A 22682-nucleotide genomic window follows, 5' to 3' on the forward strand; every position below is an offset into this window, starting at 1 on the left:
CTAGCTGGAGAGCAGGGGGGAGAAGGGGAAGAGGTTTCCTTCCATACTTTCATATTTCTACTTGAAAATAAGGGATAACATAAATTCATAATAGTAAACCCTAGAAGTCTGCGGAAATAACTGAGTACCAAACATTTATATAGTAGAATGTTTCTATAATCTACCCTAAAAGATAGGAGAGAGGCATAATTTGATGGTGTAATTAAAAGTGGGGAAGGGAGAAGGAAGGGAATAATCATTTATATGGTACCTGCTATGTACCAGGCCCTATGATAAGTACTTTTTAGAAATATTATCTCATTTGATTTTCACAATAGCTGTGTGAGGTGGGGGCTGTTGTTATTTTTATTTTACAGTTGAGGAAACTGAGGCAGATAGGTTAAGTGACTTGCCCAGAATCACAGAGCTATTAAGTGTCTGAGGTCAGATTTGAAATCAGGTAATTTAAAGGCAGCATTTACATCATAATTCACATTTATGTACTGCTTTAAAGCTTCCAAACATTTCCCTAACAACAAACTTGGAAGAAGAGGAGATGAAGTGACTGGCCCATGATCATACACATAGATAAAGTCTGAATTCATACTGATGGGTTCCAATCTGAGCACTTTCTCCTCTATCATCTTGATTCTCTGCACAGCATCTAATAAGCATTCTATTTCTTTCAAGGTCAATATTTTTCAGGATTCAAATAACCTCTTTTCAAGAAATCTACACATGTGTATTTACCTACATATCACATTACTGAATAACAGCTTTTCAAACACATACTAATAACTCCATTCTCTTTCTAGTTTGAAGAGGAGAGTTACCTGTATTTTTTCTGAGGTCCTAAATACGTGCTCTTTGAAAAGGGTGATAATTTAAAGTACCCAAATCAAAGACATAAAATATGCTTATGAACAGAATCAAAATTCTGAGTACATTAGAAAAAAAGTGGGGGCAGCTAGGTGGTGTAGTGGATAAGGCACTGGCCCTGGATTCAGGAGGACCTGAGTTCAAATCCGGCCTCAGACAGTTGACACTTACTAGCTGTGTGACCCTGGGCAAGTCACTTAACCCCCATTGCCCTGCAAAAAAAAGAAAAGGAAAGGAAAGGAAAAATGTAACAGATGAATAAGTTATACCTCAAGCTCAAAAACTGGAAAATGCCAAATAGCCTAATAATATTCAGAGGACAGTTTAAAGTAAGAATTTTCTTGTTATTGTTTACACTAACAGATAGAAAGACCCTCAACTTCATGTTATACATTACTCTATGAACATATGTTTCAACAAGGATATATTAATGACAGTAGCAATGAAGGTTGTTACCTTTCATTTTAATGTTACAGCCTAGTTTTCATTTTGTCTTAACTATCATAAAAATACATTGGAGTTTCACTAATTCTGTCCTCTACAGAGTAGAATCCAATTATGGATCTCATCCAAGACAGTTTACATCAAAACACCTCATTATAAAATGGTAATATTTTATTTAAATTGTAAGGGCAATGGGAGGAATTAGAATGATGGGAGAGTTTACGCTTTGTCACTGAATCCACAGTTTATTTAGTAGTACAAACAGCAATGAATGAGGTATGTCTGCCTCCACAGCTCCTGGGACTTCTTGTTACAAATTCTCACCTAGTTTTTTAACATTTGGTTAAAATGCAAAGAGGATGAATGAAATTACAAAATTCCAGACATCTGGTTTTCTTTTTCTCTCTCTTTTTTTTGGGGGGAGGGGGCAGGGGGGGTTGCACTATGCAGAGGAGTGGGGAAAAAAGGGAAGGAGGGGAAAGGGGAACAGTAGGGGAAAAAATACTAAAAAGCAGAATGCTGGAAAGCATATCTACCCCAAAACTACAAGCATAGAATCAAAGGGAAAAAAGCTATTTTCCACAAAGATTACATAGACATCTAGAAGAAATTTATAAAATGAAATAAACCATAGAAAAATGGAGGAAAAAAATTTAAATAGATCAAGCAAAAATCAGTAACTCCTTGAAACAAAATATTAGAACAAAATCAAAAGACTGAAATATGTTAAGAAAATCTTGTTTTAGCATAACAGACCAGGAAATTAGGTCAAGGAAGCATAATTGAATAATTAGACTCCCTAAAAATCGTAACATTAAAAAAATCAGAAAACCATTTCAATAAATCATAAATGCAAAGTGTCCAGAGATATTATGTGAAAATAGGAAGACTCAACAATCACTCCCTGAAAGAAACCATAAAACGAAGTCACGGGAACCTTACAGCCCAAATGTAGAGTTTTCATATCAAAGAAACAAAATACTTTGAGCAACTAGAAAGAAGTCATTCAGATATGAAGAAACCACAGTTAGGACCACACAAAACCTCACAGCTTCCACCCTAGATGAAAGATACTGATATCTAATATTTCAGAAGGCAAAAAATTCAATGATGCCTCACAACCAAGAATAGTTTACCTAGCAAAAGAGTATAATCCTACAGAGGAAAAAAAAAGGAGATTTAATGGAATAGAGGACCTTCAAGCATTTCTTATTTTAAGATCAGAGCCAATTAGGAATTTTAAATTAGAAATACAAGAGTCAAGAGGAACCTGACAAGGTAAAATTTTTGAACATTTGGCAAGGCATTATTGATGGTGCATTGCTAACATTTTAATGGGGGAGGGGAGAAAGAAACAAGTGTCTTCAGAACATTAATATCTTTACTTTAAGAAATAACAAAAGACATAATTTCAGAGAATCCTAGAAAGAATCATATGAACTGATGCTAAGTGAAGTACGCAGAATCAGAACAATCTGTAGAACAAAAAGAAAAGAAACAACTTTTGAAAGATCTAATAAAGGTAATAAGCAAGCACATCTCTAGTAGACCCTATACTTATTGACAGTTGATAGATTTATGGTAAAGAAAGAGACATACAAGGGACAGCTAGGTGGTGCAGTGGATAAAGCACCAGCCCAGGATTCAGGAGGACCTGAGCTCAAATCCAGCCTCAGACACTTGACACTTACTAGCTGTGTGACCCTGGGCAAGTCACTTTTCTTTCTTTCTTTCTTTTTTTTTCCGGGGCTATGGTGGGGCTTGTGCTTTATCCACTGCACCACCTAGCTGCCCCCTGGGCAAGTAATTTAACCCTCTTTGCCCCGCAAAAAAAAAAAAAAAAAAGGAAGAAAGAGACATACATTTTCAGACATGGCCACTGTGTGGGTTTGTTGTGCTTGATTTTTTAATAGGGTTGAGGGTAGGGTGGGGATTGAGGACTAAAGTGACACCATTAATAAGAAACACCCATTGTAACAGTTTCTAAATACACAAAAGAGAATAAAAAGTCAGAAGGAAGGGGCAGCTAGATGGCACAGTGGATAGAGCACCGGCCCTAGAGTCAGGAGTACCTGAGTTCAAATCCGGCCTCAGACACTTAACACTTACTAGCTGTGTGACCCTGGGCAAGTGACTTAACCCCCACTGCCTCACTAAAAAAAAAAAAAAGTCAGAAGGAAACACAGGAAGCACAGGACAGCTTTCAAAGTAACAGGTTAAAGTTATTATATACTTTTTTTTTTAAAAACAAAGCAGTATGGAGTAGCAATAGCTACCATTTAGCATTTATATAGCACTTTAAAATTTACAAAACATTTTATATATGTCATTCTTCAAAACAGCCCTGTGAAATAGGTACTATTATTTAGTCCCATTTTACAGGTGAGGAAATTGAACTAAGAAGAGGTCAGGGGAAGGGTTAGAATTTGTGTTCCTGATTAATCCAATACTATTCACTGCTCTACCAGATTCAATTTCATATAAGATCTTCTTTTTATATTCTACTTTGTATATGGAAATGCTCATTTAAAAAAAGTATTTAGGGGGCAGCTAGGTGGCGCAGTGGATAAAGCACTGGCCTTGGATTCTGGAGGACATGAGTTCAAATCCAGCCTCAGACACTTGACACTTACTAGCTGTGTGACCCTGGGCAAGTCACTTAATCCTCATTGCCTCACCAAAAAAAAAAAAAAAGTCATTAAAAAAAAAGTATTTAAAATGACCTGGAGTCAGGAAGAACTAAATTCAAACCCAGTGTCATTTACTTGTAACTCTGGGCAAGAAACTTAACCTGTTTGCCTCAGTTTTCTCCACTGAAATAGGGATAACAGCACCAGAGTAAAGAAATAAAAAGTAAAACATCTATTGACATTATCTCAATGAAAATAATAATTTTAACTACTGAATCAGTACCATAATTTGGATATCAAGTGTATTTCTGTCTACAATTATCTGCAACCTAAAAGAAGCATTACAAAATTATAAATGAAATTGATAACTTTTCCCCAAAAGAATGTTCTGAAATTTTTGAAACTCATAATTTTTTGGGAGGGAGGGTGAGGCAATGAGGGTTAAGTGACTTGCCCAGGGTCACAAAGCTAGTGTCAAGTGTCTGAAGCCAGATTTGAACTCAGGTACTCCTGAATCCAGGGCAGGTGCTTTATCCACTGTGCCACCTAGCTGCCCCAAAACTCATAATTTTTAACATTTTGATTACTTTTAATTTTTTGATTGATCTAAATTTAAATTTTCTTTTTTAGAATCATCTTGGGTTTTCTCAGCAAATTTTTGTATTTTTTTAATTATTGCACCATTTTTATTTCTTTCTCTAATTTTTTTTTCTGCTTCTCTAATTTGCTTTTTAAAGTCCTTTTTAAGCTCTTCTAGGAATTCTTTTTGAGCCTGAGGCCAATTTACATTTTTCTTTTAAACTTCACCTGTAGTCATTTTGTTTATATTATACTCCTCTATGTTTATGCCTTGATTTTCCCTATCACCATAAACTGTCAGTAGTCAAGCTTTGGGGGGGGGGGGGGGTTGCCCATTGTTGTGCCTTGATGCTTTTTTTTTCCCCCAGGGCAATGGGGGTTAAGTGACTTGCCCAGAGTCACACAGCTAGTAAGTGTCTGAGGCTGGGTTTGAACTCAGGTCCTCCTGAATCCAAAGCTGGTACCTTATCCACTGCGCCACCTAGCTGCCCGCCTTGATGCTTTTATGAGAGTTTGTCTCCATCCCTGCACTGTCCCAAGTTTTTGTGTTGAGACTCTGGGTCTCACTGGGCTTCAGGATTTAGGCACTTGCTTTCTCTGTAGAGTAAGCTTCCCTTCTGATTGGTATTGGGGGATTAGTCCTCCCTTTTGGCCTCCCCTGGGTGTAGGCTGGCCTTTTCCAGGGGTGGTTTCCTGGTGCTGAGTTGCTCTGTTAGCAGGGCCTTTCTGTTAGCAGACCCTAGAGGAGTAATTTTGTTACCAATGTGCCCAAGTGTGGGGGTCCTACTGCTGGGCTGCTATGGTAACTGATTCCCTCTGCTAGCAGGGTCTGGAGGGGTATTTTGTTGCAGATCTGCTGAGGGTTGGAGCCCCTTGCTGCTGGTTTGCTCCAGAAAGAGTCTTTCTGCTGGGAGGTCAAAGGGTGCTAGTCTTGGGCAAGGCTTCACTGTTGGTCAACAGTGAGGTCAAAGCCTCCCTGGTGGTCTGTGCTAGCTATGGGTCCTTACTATGCTGCCCAGCCTGTTCACTTTTCCAGGGAGCTTCTGGTTTATAGGAGGGTGGGGCCTCACTGGTGCTTTGTCCCAGGCTCAGAGCCCTGCTTCAGGCTCCCTGCTATGAGCCCAGAAACTACTACTGCTGCTCTTGGACCTCACTTCCCTTCCACCCATGTAAGACAGATCTTTCCTGCTGGGCTGGTAGCCTGCTTCCCTGCTCCTGGAATGACCCAGAGGCAATTTTATGTTGGTTTGGAGGGGAAATTTGGGAGAGTTCCAGAGGGTTCCTTCTTCACTCTGCCATCCTGGCACTGGCCAGAGCTTTTTTTTTTTTTAAAGTGAGGCACTTGGGGTCAAGTGACTTGCCCAGGGTCACATAGCTAGTAAGTGTCAAGTGTCTGAGGCCAGATTTGAACTCAGGTACTCCTGAATCCACGGCCAGTGCTCTATCCACTGCGCCATCTAGCTGCCCCCAAAGCTTATTTTTTAATGTCACCCCCCCCCGCCCCCGCCGATTTTAATAAAGAATCACATTCACTGTACTGCACTATCATTCACAGCACACAAAAGCATGTTATCATTTGTTCACAATTACATAGAGGATATCAGTGTATTGGGAGAGGGAGGTGAATGAGCATTTATATAGTGCCTACTTTGTGCCAGGCACTGCACTAAGCATTTTTAATCTAATCCCCCCCCCCCAATTTGATTCTCACAACAACTTTGTGAAGTAGGTGCTATTATTGTTCCAATTTTACAGTTAAGGTAACTGAGGCAAACAGGCTAAGTGACTTACCCAAGGTCACATAGCTAGTAAATGTCTGAGGCTGGATTTGAACTCCAGTGTTCCTGATTCTAGGTCCAGTGCTTTATCCACTGCTCTACCAGCTGTCTCTGAGAATAGAAGGGGCACAAGCACCAGTAGAATGGCAAGGACAGAACAAGTTATCTGTTTTTTGAACTTGAAAAACTTATACAAGAATTATAGGGTATTTTTGTACTCAGTCTAAAAATGTGATTTCCTTTATAAATGTCTTTGACCTTCACATTACCTGATGTGGTGAAAATAAAGCCACCTACCAAATTGAAATGCTTACACAACGTAATAATGTCAAGTGAAAACCCCAGTTTCAGTAACTAGCTAGGAATTCAATTGCTGATTCATTCTCATCCCAGAAAGGGGAGTAGGAGGGGTGTGAATGTGAAAGTCATCCAAAAAAGCCTCCTTTCTAACCCTTTTGACCCAAAAGTCAATTAAGCACCAAGTTCCAAAGAGAGGTCTGCATAATATTACTGTCAGGAGGCAGTAACAGCTATAAAAAGACAAGATAATTAAGAGATTACTCATTTCTTTTCAAAGAAAGTTATCTTCCCAAGAAGCAAATGTTTTCCATCCTTGGGAAAAGGAGCTTTTGCACTTCTGTGCCTCAGTGACACGTTATATTAATTTTTTATATAAAAGTATGTTAATACAACATAACATTAAAAGATTAGAATTCCCAAGGATTGTGTTTACAATGGGTTTAAGTATGTTAATACAACATAACATTAAAAGATTAGAATTCCCAAGGATTGTGTTTACAATGGGTTTGCGAAGGGAGGGAAGAGAAGGAGAGGAAGCAAAAGCATTAATCCCTTCCCTCAGGGAAGGCACAGTTTAGAAGTGCAGAATAAGGCATGGACCCAAAGAACTGTAATACAAGTAAAAAACAATTAAAAGAATAGGAGTAAAGCCCACTATCCATTCTTGGGGAGTGGAGGGAACAAAGGAAACTACCAGAAAGAATCTAAATAGCCTGGCGAAAAATTAGGTAGTTTTGCACTTGAACTTGAAGACCTTAGAGGTAGTGTTTTTTAATCTCTGCTGCAAAGTAAAGGCAAGAACTTCAGTTAGCTGTTTATAATTGGATCTAAGAATGGGTTTTGGAATTTTAGTCCAAGACCTGAAATATACAAATGATAGAATCTCAGCAAGGGATGGAGTGCAACTAATAAGGGCTGGAGGAAAATGTTATGTGCCTGGAGTCTTGTAATCCTAATCAAACTAAAAAAGAGTAAGAAATCTTTTTACATATATATACATCCAGTTAGATAACAGAGAGTAACTACAATGGATTAAGAAGAACACTAGTAGAGACAACCATAAATTCATGAGACAAAATGGGAACCAGCTAAACTCATGGCCTCATGTCTACATGAGGACTCACCAAGAGTCTGACACAACTGAAACAACTAGACAACAAAAGAGGGAAGTAGAGTGAAATAAGACTAGAAAGGTAAGTAAAAACAAGACTGTGGAAGGTTAATGAGTTAGAATTTTATTCAACAGGAAATGAGAAACCACTTAAAGTTTTTGACTGACATGAAGATTTCTTTGATGGTAATGTCTAAAGTTGTACCAGAGATCAAGGCACCTACTAAAAAGCAATGTAAGTTATATTGGAGAGGGAAGGGACAGCAATACTGGGAAAAATTTTTGTGATATAAAAAAGACCAATAAAAACTTGTACAAATTAAATTTTAAAAAAATTAAAAGAATAAGAGCTTAACTGGGAGTTACAGACAGTGAGCAATGCAGATCCAGGTTCTAGATCCAGAATCTATAAACTGCAGCCTCCATGGATTAGTTGGATTGAAGAAGCAAACAAACCAACAAGGGCAGAAGTTGGGCAAACGAATATTTGAAGTGAAACAGTCAGAAAAGACACATCCTGAAATGTGAAGACCTCTGACAAGACAAGACTGTATAAATAGGGTTAAGGTTAAAGAGCAGAGGGGGAAAGATAGCATTTAAAAGCAGTTCAACTTTCTTTACAATCTCACTCACCTCAGGAACCTCATGAACACACTGACTCCTCACTGTCCCTTCCCCCATACATCCAATCAATTCCACATCTTGTCATTTCTACTCGCATTTTCCACACCTGTCTCCTTAGTTCATGCCCTGATCACCTCACCTCAACAACTGCTGTAACTTCCTAGTTGGTCTCCTTGTCTCGAATTTTCTCCTCCCAACACACCTGCCAAAGTGATGTTCCCAAAGTATGGTTCTGACCATGAAATGACCATGTCACTCCTATTCAAAAAACTCCAATTGCTGAATACCGCCTCCAGGATCAAGTGCAAATTCCTTTGGCATTTGAAGCCCTTCACATTCCCAGTACTGCCTCTCTGACCCCACCCCATTGCTTTTCTTCCCATATTTATTTTGTTTCTTATAAAAATGCTTCTGTCTTTCAACTCCATGCATCCACTCAAGCAGTCTCCTTTACCTAGAATGCAATCCCCTCTGCTATCAGAAATCTTATCTTTCTTGAAAGCTACTGAGGAAACAACTAGCTATCAAGCCTTTCCCAGCTCCCCAATTTATCTAATGCTTTGTTCCTTTCCTCAAGTTACCTTGAATTCTTCTGTGTATATGTTGTATGAACTAAAAGAATATAAACACTTTAGGGGCAGGCCTCCCCCCTCCTTTTGATCTTAGGTCTCAGAACACAGCACCATGCTTGCACATAGTAAAACAGTAGGCATTTAATTATAAATATTTATCATCACAGAAATAATTGGCAAGGAGCCTTCCATAGCTACAGAAAAGAGCTTCATTAATCTGGAATTTGACATCTCAGAACAATCCAAAATTAAAGAAGTATTTCTGCTTAATCTCAAAATCAAAAGAGGTATAGGAAATCCTGTATGACTAGTTAAGCAAGTTTGTCTGTTCTCCCCCTTGAAATGAGCTAGAACTTCTGATATAACAAAGACACACCCCAATTGTTTTATGTGACTTGAAAAGTCTTCCAAATTTATGACAAAATATCATCTAATGAGCAACAAAAATTACTCAGAATCCTTTTGAATAGCTAGTTTAAATTGTAGCAGCACTCTACTCCTCCCCATTGCCAATATTTAAAGCTTTTTCTCATTTTATTCCCATACTCTCACTCCCTTTGTTTTTCCCTTCCCTTTTACTCATATTCTCTGACCTATAGCTCCATTTTTACTTAACTCCACTGTTGGCATTTAGGAATCAAGAAAGATCACAGATTCCTGATTTAGTGGAACTTCCTTTTAAGCAAATTCCTTAAAGACATCAACATCCCTGGCACCCAGCATAGTAACTGATCAATAAGAGTTGATTAAGACAAAACATTTTGGAGGGGATTTGTAAACTTCCATTCTATAAAATCTTATTAATGGCCTTATTACTATATCATCTTTTCAGCTCCTAGTAATTAAAATGATCATCTTGTTATAAGATAAATATCTTTTATCTAACTTAAATATGCACGTTGCTGCTCTTTGTAATGCTACAAATAAACTTATTTGTACTTATATAATACAGATATACTATAGCTTCATTTTTTGCTCCCATTACCTGGATATTAAATATTATTGGTGAAATGAAATACATTCTACATTAAACTAGAGGAAAATTACCATCCCTAACACTGAGGACTTTAGAATTAAGAAAATATGCATTTTTAAAGGCTCTAAAATAAGACATTAAACCTTTCTGGGTCAGCAAAAACAAATGAGAAATGAAATGCATCTCTGATGTAAAATACAACCACAACTTTTAGTTTTGCATATATTTAAAAGTTACCTATGAACAAGAAGTACACAGGATCATAGAGTTAGATTTTGAATGACCTCAGAGGTCATTTAATTCAATTTCATTTAACAGGTGTGGAAAGTGACACTCAGAGTAATGCTTAGATTAAACCCAGGGAGGTCCCTCTGACTCCAAATCCTATGCTTTTCCCACTGCACCAGTTTTTCTAAACAGTAAAAACTTTACTTTTTCCTAGAATTGCCTTTTTCTAAAACCGCAAAGAAAGCATTTTAAATATCTATGGAGCATTTTCTCTAATGTTTTTTAATATCTATTTGTACCTAAATTCAATGTATATTGAGTACCTATCAAGTGGCACTAAGTATGCAGCAGCTGCATGATACAATGGTTAGTTACTGGACTGGGAGTCAGGGATACCTTAGTTCAAACGTGACTGCAGACATTGTGACCTGGGGTGAGTCATTCTACCTCTCCTAGACTCAGTTTCCTCATCTATAAAATAAGGATAATAATAGCACCCATCCCCCAAAGATGTTGTGAAGATCAAATAAAACAAATAAAGCACTTTGCAAACCTTAAAGCGCTATGTAAATACTAGCTAGCTATAATTATATGGAAAGTGCTAAGGAACCTCACAGAGGGAAAAGTTACTTCTAATTTAATCTCCATCTGACCAAGGAATCATTGATAAGTGATCATCCAGTCCTCTCTTCAAAGGAGGGAACCCCATTACCTCCAAAGAGGGCCCAGTTACATTGCTGGTTAGCTATATTAGGAAGTTTTTCCTTAATGCAAACCTAAATCGGCTCCCCCTACACCAAAAAAACGCAAGCCTTCGAATTGTAGATCCAAATTCCGAGGGGGCAAAAAGTCCAAACCTGAGCCTCCTAATATTACTTCTTGAATGATAAACAGCCCTTACTTCAAAACAGACATTATGCCCCTCCTAAGTTATCTCCATGCTACACATTCCAAGATCCTTTAAACTATTCTTATGGTACCGCTTCCAATGTTGGTCACCTTCCTCTGGAAACTGGCTAATTTGTCAATGTCCTTTTACCTAGACAATAAACATATATAGTATGACCAAAGAAAAGCAGGACTATGATCGCTTCTCCAGTCATACTCACTAGCTAGGAGATCATCACCTCTAACTTAAGGCAACTGCCTTCCAATTGGTCTCCCTGCCTTAAGCCTCTCCCTACTTCCAAGCCATCCTCCAACTGGTTGCCAAAGTGATTTTCTTAATGTACTCTATGATTCAACTACACTGACCTACTTGCTGTCCCCCAGTCACCAAACTCCACTTCCAGGCCTTTGTCCTGGCTAGTCCCCAATGGCTGGAACACTCTTCCTCCACTTCGACTTGTTTCCTTGGCTTCCTTCAAGATTTGGTTAAAAATCCCACTTTCTGTAGGAAGACTTTCCTAGTTTTCCCAATGCTAGAGCCCTGCTTCTGGGATAATCTTCTCTTTACTCTGCATGTATGTTATATGTAGTTATTTACATGTTGTATCTCCCATTAGAATATAAATTTCCTGTGGGAAAGGACATTGTTTTTTGCTTTTCTTTGTGTTCACAGTGCCTGGCACAGTTAGCTCTTAACAAATACTCATTCTTTGAGGAATATTAATTCTTTTGACTGCCAGGATGTCTTTGACTCATAAGCTTACAGTCCACTAAAATTCCCCAATCTTTTGCCTGTAAACTACTTACATCTCCCCTGGATTGCATTGATAACACTGATTTTTTTAAAAACCTAAGTCTAAGGTTTTGTTATTCTTTTTTTTTTTTAAGTGAGGCAATTGGGGTTAAGTGACTTGCCCAGGGTCACACAGCTAGTAAGTGTTAAGTGTCTGAGGCCAGATTTGAACTCAGGTACTCCTGACTCCAGGGCCGGTGTTCTATCCACTGCGCCACCTAGCTGCCCCTTTTGTTATTCTTTATTAAAGTGGTCCAACATTCTAACCTGTCAAGCAAGGTCTTTTCATATCCTCTCATCTAATATAATTGGCTAACACCTCCCCCCACCCAGTCATATGTAAATCTGAAAAGCAGGCTATCTATCCAAGTACATCTTTACTTAAGTCACTGATAAAATGTTAAAGAAACAGCATGAGGCCGAACACAGATCACTGTGACACTACTAAAAACCTCTTTCCAAACTAACATCAAGCCTTTACTGAGTATTCTTGAGGCATAACCACTCAATCAAGGTCAAGTTTAGAAAATGTTTTTCTAAAAGCTAGGCAAACTGTATCTATAATTTTTTTTCCTGAGTATGTATATATGTGTATGTGTATATATATATACATATACATATACATACACACATATATACACACACACATATACACATACAAATATACTACAGTTTAGTAACCCTGTTAGAAAATGAAATCAGGTCAGTATAGTAAAACCTGTTTTGATAAAACCATGTTGATTTTTGTTGATTACTGCCTCTTTTTCTCAATATTCACTATGGATTCCTTTAACAATCTTGTATTTGTTTTCTATTACCTGTCCTTCTATCTATCCTTTTGTACATGACTTTAAAAGAAATCCAAATTGGCTAATATATTTATATGCCCTATCTTTCCCCAACTAGATGGGAAATCAAGGACTAATTATCTCATTAAACCTAATAAAGCAATATATCTAAAAGCATCCCAAGTAAATATAAAGTGCTATATAAATGCAAATGGTTATATACCATCATATTAATCTTTCCTAAAACACTTGATCATCTTTAATAGTAGTGACAATGTAGTTTGAAATCTAAACATGAAATCATAGTTATATTTCAGTGTAGTTCTATTGGGATGAAACTTTATACAATTCACCTTATGCTAAAAAAGCATCCATATTAATGTTCAATTAAATAGTTTGCACGATGCCAACTTATCCTACAAACTGTTGTTCATTATAACTTCTGAGAGTACTTTTGAGATTTTTTTGGGACTCTAACTATGTCAAAGCCATGATGCACAAAAGGAGATTCAATGACACATCGTGACACATTCAATGACCAGTCATTAGAGGATGAATAAGCAATCTTTTTTATATGTAAGCAGTATTTCCAAATGCTCTGTTAATTTCAAACATGATGGATTAGCTTCTATAATTTAAGCCAAGTCATATGACCGAGAGTAAGAATAGAGAACATTTAAAGCGATACACCATGAGTTGCAATACTCTCTGATAATAAAAACTGTTATGGCACATCAGAGAAATTAAAGGTAAATGGTACTCCATTGTGAGGGGGAACTAATTCATGTAAATGGAAGCTAAATTGTATAGTAAAATCAAAATAGAATGAATAGATTTGGAGACTTCATATGTAATTATTCTCTGAGAAGGAAATAAAGAATTAAATATTTATCTTTAAGAGAAGGCATAAATTTTTAAGCGCTAACTTTTCTTTGGTGAAACTCTAAAATGAAAGATTTATGTTATAGGTTGTCCACAATTATCACTTTATTCTAAACTTCTTTAAAACTTGACATTAATCCTTTACTGACTTCTTTTTCAGACTGAGAATTCAACTACTGTCAAATCCACCTAACTGAACTATCATTCAGCTCAAATTTCTTATCCATGAGAGTAACACAATTCTCTTCTAAAAAATCCAAGTAAACTATATACAGGTGGTGCATGGTGTGTGTGAACAGGCTGCAACATTTAACCAAGATGGAAATCTGAAGAACAAGATGTCATCATGGTGTTGTATGAGAGAAGATGGGCTAATTGTATGGCAAAACAAAAGATTGTGGGGAGACAGAGTACTCTTCTGGGACCCAGCAATACTGAGAGAAAGTGAAGAGGGCTTCCAACAAGTTGAATGGACACCCTGTATAATAAATTTTGAAAGAATGGACACAGGATAGGCAGGTAATGACAAGTTGCAGCCTATACCACTGGGGGAACTCCTTAATTGATGAGATCACAGGTCCATGTAAGAAAACTTCATCTAGAGAATATCAAGAGTCAGTATGGTTGCTCTCCCCCCCCCCCCCAAAATGGGGCAGCTAGGTGGCACAGTGGCTAAAGCACCAGCCCTGGAGTCAGGAGGACCTGAGTTCAAATCCGGCCTCAGACACTTGATACTAGCTGTGTGACCCTGGGCAAGTCACTTAACTCCAATTGCCTCAAACACACACACACACACACACCCCAGAGTCAATATGGCACCACAGAAAAAGCCATGTGTGATTCTGGGTGAGGGATTTAATCAGTGATCCTCAGTCTCATTTGTAAAATGGGAATAGTACCTTCGCAATGTTGCTTTGACTATCTTCTATCTTCTAACTCCATTAAAAAAAAAAAAGGAATAGATTTAGGATGGCATCATCTGTTCCTGACGAAGCCACGCTGGCTTTTGGTAGCCATGTGCCTTGAACTTATTATTTGTTCAATCAGAATGAATCACTAATTCCATTTTTCAAGGTTTACTGACTATCACTACATCTTAGAAGTTTACCAGAAATTGAAGTTAAGCTCACTGTGGCTTATGCCATTTTCTCCCCTTTAATTAAAAAAAAAAAAATCAGGGCATTTATCCTTCTCCAATTCTCTCTTACCTTTCCGTCTTTCAAAGATCACATACAGTGGCTTGGTAGTCAAATCTACCAGTTCCTTCAGTACCCTCAAATGTAGATAATTGAGGTCTGATGATTTGAATTTATCAAGGACAACCTTATGCTTTCTTACTATCTCCTCAGTTTAAGTATCAGCTTCCCATTAGCCACTGTTATTTTGTCATTTCTAAACCCAAGAACCTTCTTCTTGGCAGAGAAAAATTCTCCAATATTCCAGTGAATCATCAATATGGGTATTCTCTCCAACAATGCAGACTACAAATCATTTCAGTCTACCTATCTGTTATGATGACTCTAGTCCATATCCTCCCATAGCCTTGTTCAGGCCCCCACTAAATATTCTGGGGGCCTTTCTAATGTTCTCTTGACACTGTAGGATCACAACAGTGTCCAAGTTGTCCAGTTATCCCACTCCCACTCCATGAACACCCTCTTTCTGTTCAACATACATTTATTTCTCTGATGACATTTTTTGCATCTCTCCTCCTTCAGAAGCATCTCTGCTTTTTCTCTGTCTGTCAACTATCCAAAGTAGCAGTCCTAGTCCTTAAATGTGCCTACCCATGTCTGTGCCTCTGACTATCTAAGTGGTTGCTCATGCCTGTGTATTTGTATATCGAAAGCCACAGTCATCTTAATGGCTTCCTTTTGGATTTTTTTCACTTCTGAATATCTACGTGCTTCTTTGGCTATTCTAAACTGCTGCATTTTTCTAACTTCAGTTATGGTGGGTTTTTCCCCCCTTTCTTTTCATTTTAGAGTTCACCTGATTAGATTTGCAAGACTTCAGCAATACATTCTTACTAGCTCATGTCAGGCAAACTCTAACCCAGACCAATAACAGCCTATCATTTTTGTATTTTTGAGACAGTCCAGAAATTAAAAAAAACAATACAAAGCACACAACTGAGAATTCAAAGAGTAAGCTTTCAAAAACATCTTACACACAATGTCTTATCTGAAATCAGAAAGAATAATATGAAGTTGATACTGCAGATATTATCATAACCATTTTACAGATACAGAAACAGCCTCAAAAGGGGGAAATGACTTGCCTATGGAAATACAGCAAGCATCACAGGCCAAGATTTTAATTTGGGCCTTGACTGATTCCTCTTTCTACTATACCAAAATGCATCTTTTCAAAGGGCTTCAGAGAGTAAATTGCCAACTTAAAATACTAAAATTTTCTAAATATATCTATTCAATTACATTGCCTTATATTTTCATATAGCTATTTTAAAATATAAATGTTTAAGAACATTAAAATAATATGCTGGGAGTTCTAGTATAACCACCATTCTTTAAAATTTCAAGTAGGTGAACCTGAGTTCAACTTCAGCCTCACACACTTACTAGCTGTCACTTAAACTTATCAGCCTGCTTCAGTTTTCTCAACTGCAAAATGGGGATAATAACAATACAATATATTGTACAATTTTCCAGAGTTGATGTGAGGATCAAATGAGATAGTATTTGTACAGTGCCTGGCACAGAGTAGGTGCTTAATCAATGCTGCTTCTATTTTTTTCTTCCTATACAGAAGCAGAGAAACCAAGTTCGAATCCTGGCTTTCAGTTTCCTCATTCATAAAATGAAACAGGTGAACTACATGATGTTTGAAGTTCCCTCCAGAACCAAATGTCCGATCTTACAATCCAAGTGATTTCTACCATTTAACCTTCTCCTGGAAAATAATGTATTTTTTCCCTGGACATATCAAGACCCTCACTGAAAAATAGTACACAAAAGAAATTCAGCAATCCTTTCCATGTCAACACACTCATTTTAACATTACCTGAAACCAGCACTAGGAGACAATATAGAAACTGTGCACTCCTTTTACTAGTATTACTTCTTGAGTCAATAATGATGGGCTATCTTCCCCCACCATGAATTCATTTGTAATACTATTTCCCTGAATTTGTGAAAGGAGAGAACATTTCAAAGCACAACCAATTTATCAACCTGCTTTCTACCTTACTTCATCTTTCATCTTATTCCCACCCACTCCAACAAAAGCAAGCATTCTTAAGAATTCACATAATAGATGCCATCTGACACCTATACATAATTATGTTTTGAAAAGTTCCAAGATACTTGAAAGTAATAAAAGCTCTCCATATGTGCCAAGTTATGGTACAAAAAGAATAAAGTTCATGATGAACTAAAATTAGTTGAAAGATTAAGGGAAAGAATTACATCTGGACCAACTGTGGTTTTTTGTTGGTTTGTTTTACCAATTGGTTTTAATGGCAAGACTACTCACCTTTCCTAATTCTATCCTTTATTTAAATAAATAAAACATCAAAAAAGCAAACAATTCTCAATCATTCAATTTTGTGAAATATCCAGATAGTCCCATTCACTGGGTTATGAAGGGTTTTTTGGTCCAGAAAGATGATTCATTGGAATAGGAAACTCCGCATTGCACCTCACCACACAAATCAACACCTTTTCTATAACTTAGTCTTACAGAGGTGCCTGAGGCTTTGAGAGGCTAAATTATAGTAATTCAAGTTAAGGAAGGTTTGATAATTAAGTAACTTTGCCCAAGGTCAAACAGCTAGTATGTGTCTGAGAAAGGACTGGAACCCAGGTCATCTCAGAATCAGAGGGTGGCCCTCTATCCAGAGGAAAGAGATTTAAATGTAACTGGAGGGGGAAAGCTAGGTGGTGAAGTGGATAGCACCAGCCCTGGATTCAGGAGGACCTGAATTCAAATCTGGCTTCAGACACTTGACACTTACTAGCTGTGTGACCCTGGGTAAGTCACTTAACTCTCATTACCCCCCACAAAAAAATGTAACTGGAAAATATTTAACAAAATAAATCAACATATAATAGAGCAAAAATAATGTTAACATGTGGTTTTCTAAGGTCCAAAGGGAAGGTATAGTACTCCCTTTTTCTGTGAGTTTGACACTACTGAAATATATCATGCCACCCCTCATACTACCTTTTCCTTCTTACTGAGCCTGTTCACTGCTCCTCATTACCTTCACAAGAAGCTTGGGAAATAAATTCAAATGGATCATTTTTGCTTTAATTTAAACAAACAAACATAGAAGGGGGGCTGCAGGGGATGCATTATTTGTGGGATGAATGATCCATTCTCACAGATACATGTGTCCTCAATGATATCTACAGAACCAAATAACAAATACCAAAGTTCTAAATGCAATAGATTACATTTAGATGGATGAAATATTCATATTTTTTTCTATCTGGCTGCTGAAAAGAACATTTCAACTGCCACATTTGCAACCCAATAAAAACTAGTCAGGTGATTTTACAGAACACCTCAACAGTCTTGCTTTGTTCAAATTCCAATAGAATATATGATACAGAATGAACTAAAAATACTATCTTTTTATGAATCTAAACATATGATAAAATACATTAATGACAATCAAAACACCAATATGAAGTGTCAGAACATAAACAACTTACTTTATATAATATCTTGCTCCTTCAAACGTATATGCTTCTTCCCAACCAGTAGGCAAATCTAAAATGCATACACAAAATTAATGCAATTTGTTAGGAAAAAAAAATTCAGGTCAATATTAGTCTTCATGATCAGCTTTTCTTCCTTGTTAAATGTATTTCTAAGCTGGAAAGATGTTTAACTGATAATGAACATCAAGGAGAACATTCTTGTTATTATTTGCCCATTCTTCAATACTTCAAAATTTTGAGTTTCATTAATTAAGTACAATGATGCTGATCACAACCCATCCATGCCTTTGTAGTTTGTCTTCATGAGCTACTGTGGCCAAAAATATTCATCACCTAATGGCCAAACTTCTGCTAACTAGCTTCTTCAAACTTAACTAGGCTGGTCCTCTCATGACACACAGTCCATCATCAGATACACAACAGATTGTGTATATATAATCAGGCTATTAATTTACTTATTAGTTTAAACAAGGTATTGCATCTGCCTCATTCAACTAGAAAACAGGATCAAAGCTAATTACCTGAAACAATTATTCTTTTAGATTTAGGTATTAAAGGGAATGACAGAGAAGGGATTCACCTAAACAGTACGAGCCTTAGATATATTTTTAAGAATGGTTTAGAAAAAAGTTTCCCACCAAATCCTACATGCCACACTATATCAATCTCCACTTTTCTTATTTAGGACATACCCTTAAGTACTCTTTTAAATAAAAGAAAGAACTTTTGAGTACTATATTTAAAGATAAAGAAATGACACAATAAATTTAAAAGCATATAATAGTAACTGTTTTTGACTTTTCCAGAGATGTGGAGTTCTGAGATGAAGACATTCCTAATATACCTTTACATATGTCAGGCAAACTATGGTAACATTATGTATATATTACATGTTATTTGTTAATAATAATTGGTTAAGTTTTGATTAGAATCCCTTCTTGACATAACAGACTGATTTGAGTCTAAAGCAAATAAAGGAAAAAGACACATGAGAAAAAAATTAAGGTGGATCCCAACAGAAAGGGAACAGATTTTTCTCTACACATGAACAATGTCAGATCTGCTGAACAGATAGGACAAGGAGGGGACCAGACAATCTTTACACACATCTCTGCCCCCATACATACTCTATTCCTATTTGCTATTCTCTGTACATAGCATTTCAACTATTACTTTGTTATCTTTGTAGACCTCCCTCCATGCCAAATTACTTTTCCTTCTTACCCTTAGCTTTTAGAACCCCTAGCTTCTCAGCTAAGATCTGCCTTCCAAAAAAGGCTTTTCCAGATTTCATCCAGTTTTAGCACACCTTCCCCATATATATATATATATATATATATATATATATATATCACAAAATCAGTCCATATATATCTTCAATGTATTTTGAATTTACTTTTCCACATATATGTTGCTTCCCACTAATAACATGTAAACCTCTTGAGTTCAGGGTCTGTTTTTGTCTTTGTCTTGACATCCCCATCACCTGACATATAGTAGTTATTTAATAAATGCCTGCTCAATTAATAGAATAATCAAAACAAAAATTCCACCTTATTTCAGTGCTTCTCCTTTAAATAATCATACTAAATTGTGTTTTATTAAATGAATTTATTAATATCCAAAAAGGCAGAGGCAGAAAACTGATATGTGTATGCTGAAAGACAATGACAAGTCACTGAAGTCATAGGCCAGCAGGGTCTTAGGTATATTAGTCAGAGAACCCTAAAAATTCAACCTCATCATGCCTGTTACTAACTTTCCCATTCCTCCACTCTCTTCCTCCTCCACCTTACTGCAAATTTAGAGATTAGTCACTAAACTGAACACTATCACATCTCTTAAACGGTCTTCTTGGCGACTTATTTCAAATAATGAGAACTAATAAAAAACTAGTGAAGGAGGAAGGCGAATTAAATCCCACCTACACCACACACAGTTCAAGCTTTTGGAACTCTCTTATGGAGCCAGAAAGAAAACATGCAACATTTTCTAAGACAAACAAGTTTCACTAATGTAAACAAAGAATGACAAAGGAAGGCTGAAGCAGCATTTTTTGCTACAGTTCTCCCATTCAATTTACACTCCGTATTTAAACAAACCACTGCCATGGACATATATCCCTGAGCTCCCTCTCTGGGCCACCCCTCCCCACCCCCCAACCCCCAAAGCGGACACTTGCCCACTTGCACTGCTGAGTCTCCAGGGGAATATCTGCTACCTCTGTGCCACTGTTGGGGAATTTCAATCTAGATCTCCAGCATCTGCAGCTTGCAAAAATCCTCCTCCAGCTCAGAGGCTCACTCCTGGGAGGAGGAGGCAACAGCAGAGGTAGGAGAGAAACGGGCAAGCTTTTTTCAGCTATTCTGTCGCAGAAAAAAGCACAACCTCCCTTAATTCCTCTCCTCCCCCTCTTATCTGCAATCACCTATGTATAAATTCCACCTTTAAAAAGCAGATGATATAACAACAGCATGGGAGGCGAGGAGTATGAACCCATTCCCTAGGTTAAGAGGCACAGAAAGGACTTATTAAAATGTTGGTCTGAGAATGAGTGAGAAGGACCCAGAAGGCAGGGGACCCAAGGGATATGGGTAGTTGTTTGCAAGACGCAGGGCCAGGGTTCTAGGTTAAGTGGGGCTTCAGAACTATTCGAGCTCCGTGAGGGATGCTGGGCACCAAGGCGGGGTGGAGGGCAGGGGTCCAGGCAGGGTTAAGGAAAGGTCTAAAGGAGGATTTCATTTCCTAGCATTGACAAGAGGATAGGGGGCAGCAGTTAGAAGAGATTTGAGTGTGTGTGGAGGTTGGGGAGATGCTTAAGGGGTTTCAGATCCTAAGAATGGACAGATAATCGGGTGGCGCTGGGCCAAGAGATGCACACACCAAGTTCGGGGCACCTCCTGGGTTGCCCCTCTAACTGTATGGGGGTGGGGGCTCTCACCGGACCTAGCCTCCTCGTGGGGGAGTGGCCGCAGCTCCCGTGCAGGTGGCTTAATAAACCCGGGGCGGGGACCGGGAAAAGATTGGGGTACGGCTTCCTGGGAGGCGCGGGACGGGAAAAGGAGACATAGATGCATATGCACAGGTACACGCGCGGACACACACATACACACACGGACAACACACATACACACGCACACGCAGCCTGGGCTGGGGAAGTGGAGGGGGGGAAGGGGGTCAGAACTGAACGGTTACCTGGGCTCTGTCTCCGATGCCCGGTGACTACGGCCTCTCCCGTGACGGGGTGCAGCCAGGTGGTGCTCTTCGCCTCCTCGCTGCAGGAAGGGAGACAGACGGGAAAGTGAGGGGGGCAGTAAGGGGGGCGCTCGTTCTCCTGTCTCCCCCCTCCTCTCTTAACCTCCTCTTCCTCTCTAGCCCACCCCCACTTCCCCCCCGTTTCCCCTCCCATGCCCACCCTCTCCCCCGCCTCCTCTAGCCTGCCCGGGCTCTTTACTTGATGAAAAACACGCGGCCGCCTTTGGTGATCCCGTAAGTCCAGGTCGGGGGCAAGGAGCAGATCCACTCCAGGTTCAGATCCGCCGCCATGTCTGATCCCGAGCTGCTGCCGCCGCCGCCGCCACCGCCTCCTCCTCCTTCTCCTGCGGCCCGTAGCGCAGGCGAGGGAGGGAAGGAAGGGGAAAGGAGGGAGGGAGACCCAGAGGGAGCGAGCACGGCCACGAGGCGCGCCCCCGGCACGCCGCCCCCTCCCGCTCCTCCTCCTCCTCGAGCACCCCGCCCCGGAGCGGGGCCGGCGCTCCAGCTGGGGCTGGGCTGCGGCGGAGCCCGGACCCCGGGCAGGGGCGAGTCACCGCCCCCTGACGTCTCGTGTCTAGCGCCGGGGCCCTCCTGTCCACCCACCCCCCGGCCCTTTCCGGGGGAGGGGCACAAGCCCAGCAGCCGCGCCCCCAGCTTGTCCACACCTACTCCCTCCCACTCGGAACGTTCCGGGATCTATTGGGGGAAAGAAAAAAAATAAAAGCTCCAGCCTGGATCCTGAGTCCCGGGCTCTGCCCTTCGGCTTCCTAGCTCTGGTGATTGGAAAGAGAACAAGCCCAGGGTGCCTGATGCTTTGCTATTTAAAAGCAACCCCCAAAACACTCTTTTCGAGAGCCTGATGTTATTAACAGTTATTGGAAGGCCGAAGATTTTTTGGTTGGTTAAGTACAGCTTTTTCGTTTAAAAAAAAAATAGCTAGAAAAGCTTTGTATGTCTGTGCCAGACAGTCAAAGGCTAGGTTAGCAACTGAATCAATGAAAAGATGCGTAGTCTTGAGACTTAGAAGACAAGTTCTCTCCTTGTCTTTCCTTAAAGCTCCTTACCTGGTACACTTTGTTTTTTTTAATGGACCTTTCTTCTTTCCCAACACCACAATGATTGCCTCTTTTTGTCTCTGCCTATCCAGTGTACAATATTTGCAATTACCTGAGCTTCTTTGTCCCAAGCAAGAGATGAGTCATTCCAACTGGTTGCACAGGGTTCAATAATAATAGTAGGACTTGCTAAGTTGTATAGCGCGTTTCTTGCGACTACTTCTGGGCACCTC

At 39.0% G+C, this 22682-nt stretch overlaps 1 protein-coding gene across 36 annotated transcripts in view; it reads right to left on the reverse strand.

The window, feature by feature from the left end:
* The window catches only part of PLEKHA5 (pleckstrin homology domain containing A5), a 192828-nt gene extending 170906 nt beyond the window's left edge, over positions 1 to 21922 (reverse strand). For 10 of the 36 annotated variants that reach the window (XM_043965284.1, XM_043965297.1, XM_043965295.1 and 7 more), the window contains exons 1-3: positions 21594 to 21893; positions 21335 to 21414; positions 18131 to 18188 (exon numbers count right to left, since the gene is read on the reverse strand). In XM_043965284.1, the coding sequence (XP_043821219.1) occupies positions 18131 to 18188; positions 21335 to 21414; positions 21594 to 21685 (230 nt within the window). In that variant the 5' untranslated portion in view covers positions 21686 to 21893. Of the gene's footprint in view, positions 1 to 18130; positions 18189 to 21334; positions 21415 to 21593 lie in introns of those variants that run through there. The other 26 variants (XM_043965283.1, XM_043965298.1, XM_043965292.1 and 23 more) reach the window with 10 other exon arrangements.
* Positions 21923 to 22682: the final 760 nt, after the last annotated feature.

This window comes from Dromiciops gliroides, chromosome 5 (genome assembly GCF_019393635.1).
Source record: "Dromiciops gliroides isolate mDroGli1 chromosome 5, mDroGli1.pri, whole genome shotgun sequence".
In the NCBI taxonomy this organism is placed as follows: Eukaryota; Metazoa; Chordata; class Mammalia; order Microbiotheria; family Microbiotheriidae; genus Dromiciops; species Dromiciops gliroides.